General features: G+C 34.5%; 1 protein-coding gene across 8 annotated transcripts in view; it reads right to left on the reverse strand.

Annotated features, from left to right (window-relative positions):
* STK31 (serine/threonine kinase 31) overlaps positions 1-12,377 on the reverse strand; it is a 147,740-nt gene that overhangs the window by 84,023 nt on the left and 51,340 nt on the right. For 7 of the 8 annotated variants that reach the window (XM_077121577.1, XM_077121602.1, XM_077121585.1 and 4 more), the window contains 3 exons: positions 11,345-11,460; positions 8,591-8,750; positions 7,355-7,477 (listed from right to left, as the gene is read on the reverse strand). In XM_077121577.1, the coding sequence (XP_076977692.1) occupies positions 7,355-7,477; positions 8,591-8,750; positions 11,345-11,460 (399 nt within the window). The remainder of the gene's footprint in view (positions 1-7,354; positions 7,478-8,590; positions 8,751-11,344; positions 11,461-12,377) is intronic. The other variant, XM_077121610.1, reaches the window with a different exon arrangement.

Raw genomic sequence — 12,377 nt, forward strand, 5'->3', positions numbered from 1 at the left:
TAGCTTTCTGCTTTCTTTCCTGTATCTAATAAAGTCATACCAACTGAGATTTAAATAAAAGAAGAAAGAAAAAAGAATATTGCAAAACAAAAATCTTCACATGATAGAGTTTATTCCCAGAATGAAAAGAGAGTTCAAACAATGCAAAAATAAATCAATATATTATACTACTTCAATAATTATTCCCACACATGACGGATAAAGGCATTTAATGAACTCCAACACCTATGTATAATTTTCTAAAAACTAAAAGAAGAATGGATCATTAATATCTCATAACAGCTAGTACAAAAAAATTCGAACCTTTAAAAGAAACTCAGTGTTGCTGGGACCTTAAAAAGGGATAGGAAGAATTCAGGTATATATATGAGTATGCACATTCACTAGATTACTTTTTAACCTTTAATTCTTAATTTAATCACTCTACAAAAACATATGAGAAAGAAATGGTCACAGAAGTCAGAAGGAAATGCAACATTTTCAAGTAATTTCCATTGAGTTCCAAAGTCCCCAGAGTAATAAAGGTGCAAAGTCCCATTCAAAGCAGAAGCTTACACTGTAGAAAGGTAAATTCTTACTATACTATTACTCCTGTATATTCGAGGCTTGCTTCACATTCAGGAAGAACTGATATACTATTTATGCAATTTCATTTAAGGAAATGTTTCAAATCAGGGCTCCAGTAATTCCTGAACCACACACAGTTATCATCAAAGCTACATCTTCATTCAGAAGGACAAGAAGAAACAGTGTCCTGAAGACCCTGAACATTCCTTTCCCCAGCTTTCCAGCAAGATATACAGTCCCTGTAGCCCAGAACAAGACAAGGATATTAGTTATCACAGGAACAATTCAACTTAGTACCAGAAATAGTGACCAACTGACTGAAAATTCAAAGATACATGAAAGATAAAATAATTAGAAGAGAGAAATGAGTTGTTATTTTCAAATGATATGGCCAAACGGAAAGCTCAAAGAGTATCAACAATGACAACCAAAAGAGAATTCAGCAGAGTCACCAGAGAGGAATCAATGTGACAACTGTTATTCCTCTGCACCATCAAAATTATCTAGAAAATGAAAAGTTAACATTCATTTTATTAAGTAATAAATTAATTAACACAACATTTAGAAATCATTTCATTCTACATATACAATCAGTAATTCTTAATATCATCACATAGATGCATATTCATCGTTTCTTAGTACATTTGCATCGATTTAGAAAAATAGAAAGACAACAGAAAAAGAAATAAAACGATAATAGAGAGAAAAAAATTAAAAAAATAAAAAAATTAAAACAGAAGAAAAAAAAACTATACCTCAGATGCAGCTTCATTCACTGTTTTAACCTAATTACATTACAATTAGGTAGTACTGTGCTGTCCATTTCTGAGTTTTTGTATCCAGTCTTGTTGCACAGTCTGTATCCCTTCAGTTCCAATTACCCATTATCTTACCCTATTTCTATCTCCTGATGGTCTCTGTTACCAATGACATATTCCAAGTTTATTCTCGAACGTCGGTTCACATCAGTGGGACCATACAGTATTTGTCCTTTAGTTTTTGGCTAGTCTCACTCAGCATAATGTTCTCTAGGTCCATCCATGTTATTACATGCTTCATAAGTTTATCCTGTCTTAAAGCTGCATAATACTCCATCATATGTATATACCACAGTTTGTTTAGCCACTCGTCTGTTGATGGACATTTTGGCTGTTTCCATCTCTTTGCAATTGTAAATAATGCTGCTGTAAACATTGGTGTGCAAATGTCTGTTTGTGTCTTTGCCCTTAAGTCCTCTGAGTAGATACCTAGCAATGGTATTGCTGGGTCATATGGCAATTCTATACAGCTTTTTGAGGAACCGCCAAACTGCCTTTCACAGTGGTTGCACCCTTTGACATTCCCACCAACAGTGGATAAGTGTGCCTCTTTCTCCACATCCTCTCCAGCACTTGTCATTTTCTGTTTTGTTGATAATGGCCATTCTGGTGGGTGTGAGATGATATCTCATTGTGGTTTTGATTTGCATTTCTCTAATGGCCAGGGACATTGAGCATCTCTTCATGTGCCTTTTGGCCATTTGTATTTCCTCTTCTGACAGGTGTCTGTTCAAGTCTTTTTCCCATTTTGTAATTGGGTTGGCTGTCTTTTTGTTGTTGAGTTGAACAATCTCTTTATAAATTCTGGATACTAGACCTTTATTTGATATGTCGTTTCCAAATATTGTCTCCCATTGTGTAGGCTGTCTTTCTACTTTCTTGATGAAGTTCTTTGATGCACAAAAGTGTTTAATTTTGAGGAGTTCCCATTTATTTATTTCCTTCTTCAGTGCTCTTGCTTTAGGTTTAAGGTCCATAAAACCACCTCCAATTGTAAGATATCTCCCTACATTTTCCTCTGTTTTATGGTCTTAGACCTAAAGTTTAGATCTTTGATCCATTTTGAGTTAACTTTTGTATAGGGTGTGAGATATGGGTCCTCTTTCATTCTTTTGCATATGGATATCCAGTTCTCTAGGCACCATTTATTGAAGAGACTGTTCTGTCCCAGGTGAGTTGGCTTGACTGCCTTATCAAAGATCAAATGTCCATAGATGAGAGGGTCTATATCTGAGCACTCTATTTGATTCCATTGGTCGATATATCTATCTTTATGCCAATACCATGCTGTTTTGATCACTGTGGCTTCATAATATGCCTTAAAGTCCGGCAGCGTGAGACCTCCAGCTTCGTTTTTTTCCCTCAAGATACTTTTAGCGATTCGGGGCACCCTGCCCTTCCAGATAAATTTGCTTATTGGTTTTTCTATTTCTGAAAAATAAGTTGTTGGGATTTTGATTGGTATTGCGTTGAATCTGTAAATCAATTTAGGTAGAATTGACATCTTAACTATATTTAGTTTTCCAATCCATGAACATGGTATGCCCTTCCATCTATTTAGGTCTTCTGTGATTTCTTTTAACAGTTTTTTGTAGTTTTCTTTGTATAGGTCTTTTGTCTCTTTAGTTAAATTTATTCCTAAGTATTTTATGCTTTTAGTTGCAATTGTAAATGGAATTCCTTTCTTGATTTCCCCCTCAGCTTGTTCATTGCTAGTGTATAGAAATGCTACAGATTTTTGAATGTTGATCTTGTAACCTGCTACTTTGCTGTACTCATTTATTAGCTCTAGTAGTTTTGCTGTGGATTTTTCAGGGTTTTCAACATATAGTATCATATCATCTGGAAACAGTGATAGTTTTACTTCTTCCTTTCCAATTTTGATGCCTTGTATTTCTTTTTCTTGTCTAATTGCTCTGGCTAGAACCTCCAACACAATGTTGAAAAATAGTGGTGATAATGGACATCCTTGTCTTGTTCCTGATCTTAGGGGGAACGTTTTCAATTTCTCCCCCCCCACTGAGGATGATATTAGCTATGGGTTTTTCATATATTCCCTCTATCATTTTAAGGAGGTTCCCTTGTATTCCTATCCTTTGAAGTGTTTTCAACAGAAAAGAATGCTGAATCTTGTCAAATGCCTTCTCTGCATCAATTGAGATGATCATGTGAATTTTCTGCTTTGATTTGTTGATATGGTGTATTACATTAATTGATTTTCTTATGTTGAACCATCCTTGCATACCTGGGATGAATCCTACTTGGTCAAGATGTATAATTCTTTTAATGTGTTGCTGGATTCGATTTGCTAGAATTTTGTTGAGGATTTTTGCATCTATATTCATTAGAGAGATTGGTTTGTAGTTTTCTTTTTTTGTAATATCTTTGCCTGGTTTGGGTATGAAGGTGATGTTGGCTTCATATAATGAATTAGGTAGTTTTCGCTCCACTTCAATTTTTTTGAAGAATTTGAGCAGGGTTGGTACTAATTCTTTCTGAAATGTTTGGTAAAATTCACATGTGAAGCCATCTGGTCCTGGACTTTTCTTTTTGGGAAGCTTTTTAATGACTGATTCAATTTCTTTACTTGTGATTGGTTTGTTGAGGTCGTCTATTTCTTCTTGAGTCAAAGTTGGTTGTTCATGCCTTTCTAGGAACTTGTCCATTTCATCTACATTGTTGTATTTATTAGCACAGAGTTGTTCATAGTATCCTGTTATTACCTCCTTTATTTCTGTGAGGTCAGTGGTTATGTCTCCTCTTCCATTTCTGATCCTATTTATTTGTATCCTCTCTCTTCTTCTTTTTGTCAATCTTGCTAAGGGCCCATCAATCTTGATTTTCTCATAGAAACAACTTCTGGTCTTATTGATTTTCTCTATTGTTTTCATGTTCTCAATTTCATTTATTTCTGCTCTAATCTTTGTTATTTCTTTCCTTTTGCTTGCTTTGGGGTTAGTTTGCTGTTCTTTCTCCAGTTCTTCCAAGTGGACAGTTAATTCCCGAATTTTTGCCCTTTCTTCTTTTCTGATATAGGCATTTAGGGCAATAAATTTCCCTCTTAGCACTGCCCTTGCTGTGTCCCATAGGTTTTGATATGTTGTGTTTTCATTTTCATTCGCCTCGAGGTATTTGCTAATTTCTCTTGCAATTTCTTCCTTGACCCACTGGTTGTTTAAGAGTGTGTTGTTGAGCCTCCACGTATCTGTGAATTTTATGGCACTCTGCCTATTGTTGATTTCCAACTTCATTCCTTTATGATCTGAGAAAGTGTTGTGTATGATTTCAATCTTTTTAAATTTGTTGAGACTTGCTTTGTGACCTAGCATATGGTCTATCTTTGAGAATGATCCATGAGCACTTGAGAAAAAGGTGTATCCTGCTGTTGTGGGATGCAATGTCCTATAAATGTCTGTTAAGTCTAGCTCATTTATTGTAATATTCAAATTCTCTGTTTCTTTATTGATCCTCTGTCTAGATGTTCTGTTCATTGATGAGAGTGGGGAATTGAAGTCTCCAACTATTATGGTAGATGTGTCTATCTCCCTTTTCAGTATTTGTAGTGTATTCCTCACGTATTTTGGGGCATTCTGATTCAGTGCGTAAATATTTATGATTGTTATGTTTTCTTATTTAATTGTTCCTTTTATTAGTAGATAGTATCCTTCTTTGTCTCTTTTAACTGTTTTACATTTGAAGTCTAATTTGTTGGATACTAGTATAGCTACTCCTGCTCTTTTCTCATTGTTATTTGCATGAAATATCTTTTCTCAACCTTTCACTTTCAACCTATGTTTATCTTTGGGTCTAAGATGTGTTTCCTGTAGACAGCATATAGAAGGATCCTGTTTTTTAATCCATTCTGCCAGTCTATGTCTTTTGATTGGGGAATTCAGTCCACTGACATTTAGTGTTATTGCTGTTTGGGTAATACTTTCCTCTACCATTTTGCCTTTTGTATTATATATATCATATCTAATTTTCCTTCTTTCTACACTTTAGTCCATACCTCTCTCTTCTGTCTTTTCATATCTGACTGTAGTGCTCCCTTTAGTATTTTTTACAGAGCTGGTCTCTTGGTCACAAATTCTCTAAGTGACTTTTTGTCTGAAAATGTTTTAATTTCTCCCTCATTTTTGAAGGACAATTTTGCTGGATATAGAAGTCTTGGTTGGCAGTTTTTCTCTTTTAGTAATTTAAATATATCATCCCACTGTCTTCTTGCCTTTATGGTTTCTGCTGAGAAGTCTACACATAGTCTTATTGGGTTTCCCTTGTATGTGATGGTTTGTTTTGCTCTTGCTGCTTTCAAGATCCTCTCTTTCTCTTTGACCTCTGACATTCTAACTAGTAAGTGTCTTGGAGAACGCCTATTTGGATCTATTCTCTTTGGGGTGCGCTGCACTTCTTGGATCTGCAAATTTAGGTCTTTCATAAGAGTTGGGAAATTTCCAGTGATAACTTCTTCCATTAGTTTTTCTCCTCCTTTTCCCTTCTCTTCTCCTTCTGGGACACCCACAACACGTATATTTGTGCGCTTCATATTATCATTCAATTCCCTGAGCCCCTGCTCAAATTTTTCCATTCTTTTCCCTATAGTTTCTGCTTCTTTTTGGATTTCAGATGTTCCATCCTCCAGTTCACTAATTCTAACCTCTGTCTCTTGAAATCTACCATTGGAGGTTTCCATTGTTTTTTTCATCTCTTCTACTGTATCTTTCATTCCCATAAGTTCTGTGACTTGTTTTTTCGGACTTTCCATTTCTTCTTTTTGTTCATCCCTTGCCTTCTTCATGTCCTCCCTCAATTTATTGATTTGGTTTTTGAAGAGGTTTTCCATTTCTGTTCATATATTCAGAATTAGTTCTCTCAGCTCCTGTATCTCATTTGAACTATTAGTTTGTTCCTTTGACTGGGCCATATCTTCAATTTTCCTGGTGTGATTTGTTATTTTTTGCTGGCATCTGGACACTTAATCAGATTTCCCTGAGTGTGAGACCCAGCAGGTTGAAAGATTTTCCTGTGAAGTCTCTGGACTCTGTTTTTTTTATCCTGCCCAGTAGGTGGCGCTTGTCTGTCTGCAGGTCCCACCAGCAAAAGATGTTGTGGCTCCTTTATTAATGCCACTATTGGTGTTTGGTTGGACCCAGTCCCTGCCACTGTCAGAAACTCTCTCCTCTCCCTCCGGGCAGCCGCCTATTCACAAGAGCAATCAAAATTCTAATAGCTAGTGGTTAAATGAACAAAAATGCATGAGACCTTTTAGATAAAATTTTAAACATTATTAAGGGACATGAAAGAAGACGTGAATAAGTGTAGAATAATATTAGATTAATGGACAGAATGACTTAACACACTCATTCACCTCAAATTAACGTCATTGGTGAACTGGCAGTACAGTAATGAAGACAAGATTCTACTACGACATATGGATATTGTACTCTAGTCCCTGATCATACCAGGGAAAGAACTTCCAATCAAGGAGCTTTTAAAAACTCTATAACTCAAGGATCAGGGTGGGTCCCTCTTCCTAACTCTGACTGGTGGCCCTACTAGATTTCTGCTGGAATGCAATGAGAAACAAAGACCCAGATGCCTGCTATTGCTATCTCCATGAGTTTCCCCAATGAAATACTGGAGTATTTCACCTTGTTTTCAGAATAAATACACATTATATAAATAAACACATTAAATACATTAATATAGAGCGATGCGATGGTTGCTCAGTGGCAGAATTCTCATCTGCCATGCTGGAGACCCGGGTTCAATTCCTGGTGCCTGTCCATGCAATAAAATATATATATATAATTTCAATTCAATTAAAAAGAAATTAGAATACAGCAAAGAAGAAAAGAAAGTCTTTGTAGTTATCACTGCTATATGAAGCCTCAAGAAAAAAAGGCTAATTTCACCTCTCAAATTTTAAGCTTCTATTTTAATTTATATGTAATTGAATTTTAAATCCCAACCTGCAATGTTGTCAAGCGTTTATTAAGTGGTAACTCATCAACTTCCAGAATAAAAACTTCTATTGCTGTATACAGTTTCTGTTGCACTTCATTTCTTTTGACAATCAAAATATTCCCTTCATTCTGAAGAAAGGAGAGAAAGAATATCTACCATTAATACATCAAATGTTTTCCACCCACTGATCTATATGAAGAAAAAAGTATGATCACTTAAAATAAATAAAATTTAACATTATATTCTCCAAACATGGTAGCATTTAGAACATCTTTCTCCTCAGACCAACAAAGAGCTTCCTTTCCTTATTAAAAATAAGAGCAATTAAGTTCAATAGGCCAGCTCTACTAACCTTTATTTTTCGCCATTATTTCTATAACAACAAAATTGTTGTTCTTCATGAGAAAATATGCAAGTTCCTATTATTATTTACTGCCTCCCTCCTATACCCATCCCACCCTCAACTCCATCATCTAATCATCCTTCAAGATTCAGTTAAAACTTCACCAGTCTAAGAACTCCAATTCTCCCAAAAGGCTGTGTCTGGAAATATCTCGGTGTGACATATACAAGAACCGTATTCATTATCTCTATTATAGTTCCCACACCACACTGAAATTACCTATTTATATATCTGTCCTGTACTCAAGAAAGACAGAGATAGCATCACAACTTAAAAAATTTATACCTCCAACATCTATAAGAGTGTCTGGCACAAATACTTAAAAGCCTGTATTGTAGGATATCCTTTTTGACTTAGGCTCAGAGAGGGCATTTTATAACTATAAAGACTAAAGAGTCTCTAATAAAATTCTCTTTTTTCTTTAAAAAAAATATTCATGGCAACCAAGTCAAGGAACTTGACAAAATACATAAATAAAATAACAATTCTAAGGTCCAATAAAGTCCAATAAAGGAAATAAAATAGCAACTTCATTTTATGATTTTTTTTCCCAGACTACCAAAAGGAAGAGGGCTAGGGAGCTACCAAAGGGCAAATTATCATGCAAAAGGAGAAAAGACTTTGTTCATCTACAATTTCCATTCATTTATCCTACCTTTCTTAAAAGGCAGTAAAGAAATTAAATGATATAATATGAAAATAATGTAAAAAGTTAAAGACCTCATGCAAATAAAGTATCATTACAATATCTGCCGTTCTTCTGCTTTTTTAAAAGATAATCAATGTCTCCTTCTATTCAACAGACAAAAATGATAATAGGGAAAATTTCTCAACCCACCAAATTTTGACAAGTTTGGATCTTCTCCTGAACCAGATTGTAGTCTGCCCAAATTATATTCAGTTCATTCAAAGAAGCCGGGGAAGTAAAACATTCTTCATCCAACATTTGTACAGCATCTGAAAGGTCATCTCCAAAATGAACACTGATGTTCACAAGCCTATTCAAATAGAAACAACAGCAAAAAGAAAAAGACTGATATTTAAGAAATTTAAACACATATGTGAGAAAACTTTACACTTCCTTACCGTCTAAAGTTGCTATTTACAGTGCTATGAAAATGTACTTTTTAAACGTTTATATAACAGGACAAGCTAAAAAGCCTGCATAATTTAAAATAACATCAAGTACAGGTACTTTAGTGGTAGAATATTACCTACCATGCAGGAGACCTGGATTCGATTCCAGACCCATGAACCCAAAAACAAGTTTAACAAGTTGCAAATGTGACTAGACTTCAACAATGAATCAAGCTGATGTGGATAAGACTAAAGTAAAACAGAACACAGGGTAAAGGATACTTTTTTTTTTTTTTAACTTTTCAACTTCTGTGTGATGCCAAAGGAAGAGATGTTCATTTGGTACAAAATTTATACTTTTGGTAGCACACTATCTAATACAACTCATATGGTCAGTTTAATTGAACACCATAATTACATGGAATCTTGAATAGGGAGCGAGATCTTGTTGGTTTGTATAGGTTAGAGTGATATCCAATACATCCCAGAGTAATTTGGGCAGAGAATAAAAAAGTATTTGCTAAGCCCCCATGAGGGACTGAGGAGGAAATACTAAACTTCCCCACCTGCGGAATTCCTGATATTTTCACAAGCATTGGGGACAACCAATAGGCTGAGCCCTCAATCTTGGGGCTCGCCCCTATGAAACTTATCCCTGCAAAGGAGAAGCTAAGTCTACATACAATTACACCTAAGAGTTACCCCCAGAAAACCATTTTTGTTGCTCAAATGTGGCCTCTCTAAGCCAACTTGACAGGTGAACTCATTGCCCTCATCCTGATGTGGGACCTGACTCCCAGGGGTGTAAATGTCCTTGGAAACATGGGACATGACTCTATGGGGTGAGCCAAGACCCAGCATCACAGGACCGAGAAAGCCTTCTTGACCAAAAGAGGGAAGAGAGAAATGAGCAAAATAAAGTTCCAGTGACTGAGAGATTTCAAATAGAGTTGAGACATTATCCTTGAGCTTACTTGTATGCATTATATAGATATCCTTTTTTGGGTTTTAGGGTATTAGAATAGTTGGAGGAAAATAGCTGAAACTGTTAAACTGTATTCCAGAGGCCTTGATTCTTAAAGTCGATTGTATAAACTATATAGTTTATACAGTGTGACTATGTGATTATGAAAACCTTGTGGGTTGATGGTCCCTTTACCCAAGGTATGGATAGATAAGTACAAAAAAACAAGAACAAAAAATAAATAATGGGACAATAAGGGGTAAAAAAAAAAAAAAATGGGTAGACTGCAATACTAGCAGTCAATGACAGGAAGTGATAAGGAATATGGAGCTTTTTTCATATTTCTTTGGAAATATTCTTTTTCTGGAGTAATGCAAATGTTCTAAAAATTATTTTGATGAATACACAACTATGTGATTTTGTAAACCATCAATTGTATACTTTTGATGGACTGTATGGTGCATGAAGATATCTCAATAAAAATATCTTTCAAAAGAAGACTATAGGCACATAGTCCTTGCACTCTAACAAGCAGATCTGTATTTGCTGAATTTTAAAAAGCAAACAGAGAGAAGGACAACTAGCAAAACCAACAAGGCCCATTCGTATTCTTTCTTCTAACATCCAAGGAGACTACTACCTTTCTAAGAGCACACTGTTTCCTCAAACATGGATTAAAATACATTGGATCATTTTGGCCCAAAGCTGGATTACAGCTTTGCCAGTGTAATCACTAGAGCTTTGGTAGTGTCCCATAAGTTGATTAAGCTCAGGAAGGGCCAAATTTCAAACTCTTAAGAGACTGATTTAACCAGATGCCAAGTGATATATTTCTACTGTAGAACAGAAATTTCCACTGGACAAAAGAAAAATGTGCAGTATTCACTCCAGGAAACATCTTTTAGCATTTCAAAGTATGTGAAAAATTGCTAGTTTGAGTTCAGTGTGTAACAAAAAAAAGAGAACTTGATTGCTTTAAAAACTATTTTATACACACTGCAGAAAAGGATGACAAACTCCCTAACCAATAATAAAGCAACAAGAGTTTATTAAACATTTTCTCAAAGTCTGCATTTGAATTATTTAGTTATTCTTATTTTAATAGACTTGGTAACCAATTTATTTTCTTCTGACTCTATAAGGGCCACTTTGCAAATACACATTTTTTCCTTATACAGAGGATAATAAAGTAATTTAGATACCTGAAATCTTTAGTTTCAGTTTAGTCCAATAAGTCACCCCAAACAAAACAACAGGACATGGTAGTTTCCCATTCCCTACCACTCAGAAGTTATATTAATTTTTTTTTATTTCAGTCTCAAAATGACCCCGAAACACTAAAATTTTCAAATAGTAATAGAATGCTGTGAAGAATACTGTAAAATTTGTCTCAGAAATAACTTTTTTCATTTCTTTCTTTAATAAAAATGCAAAGGTTAAATTTTAATGAAAAGAGATGTTCTCTCATTTGTAGGCATACAAATTAAACAAGACACCAACTAATAAGCAATTATTTTAAATTATACCTCTTAAAATTATGCTCTTACATACCTAACTTCTTTCAATATTTTAACCTTAGCCGCCAGATTTTTTATTCTTGTATCTACACGAGTCTTCAGAGTGCTTTCTAAGTTTTTAGTCAAATCCATGGTAGTTGCTTTCTCTTGCTGAAACATACAAGCACATCCTAGTGAGACCCAAATAGCAATGTATTTCTGCTACTATTTAAATGATTTTAGACATAAGAAACAAAACTTTGAAGGTTTAAAGAAAAAATGAGGCCACAGAAGAACAAACACGGATTTCCCTACTAGTTAATATCTGAAAAAGATAATTTGTTCCAGTCCTTTGACTTCATATAGATTAGGGTTTCAAATTTCATCCTAACAGGAAGCCAGTAGGAAACAAACTTTCACATATTGCAATGTTTGTACTTAAATTTAAAAAATAAAATAAAAGATCCCATAGAAAAAAGAAACTTCAAAAAATAATCATTAATTTGTCTTCTGATAAAGTATTATATCATTCTGAATCACGAAAGAAACAAAAAGGTCATTCTCTTGAATCAAGATATATTATTCTCCCTGCCTCTGAGTGGTGTTCCAAATACCATGATTATCCAAAATAATGTATAAACACAATAATATATATAAAAACCTGGTAATTTATTTCATTATGCTATGAACCAGCTATTAAAGAGATAAATGTTGAGATTTTTTGCAATATTTAAATAGCATGCTCCCCAGTCCTCACATTCTCTCTAATCCTTCAGTAAAATAAAAAAAAAAAAAGAGTAAAATCATACTAAACATTTTTTAATAGTAGGATATGCTCAGGTGTACTCACATCCTTCTTACTGAGTAGCATGATCATGAAGAATCAGTTCTGTTCCTAAACCAGGTTACAACAGTTGTGGTTCTCATTAAAAGTACTCAAAAATTAGATAAATCTAAGAAATAGGACTGGGAAAACTGTATTGAGCGCTTTCAAAAGACTCCATAAAACAAGTTACTAACAGAAATAATTAATGAACTTAGACAAGAAACATAAAATACTGAGGGAAAAAATAAATTTAAAATAATTT

This window comes from Tamandua tetradactyla, chromosome 1, assembly GCF_023851605.1.
Source record: "Tamandua tetradactyla isolate mTamTet1 chromosome 1, mTamTet1.pri, whole genome shotgun sequence".
Lineage (NCBI taxonomy): Eukaryota > Metazoa > Chordata > Mammalia > Pilosa > Myrmecophagidae > Tamandua > Tamandua tetradactyla.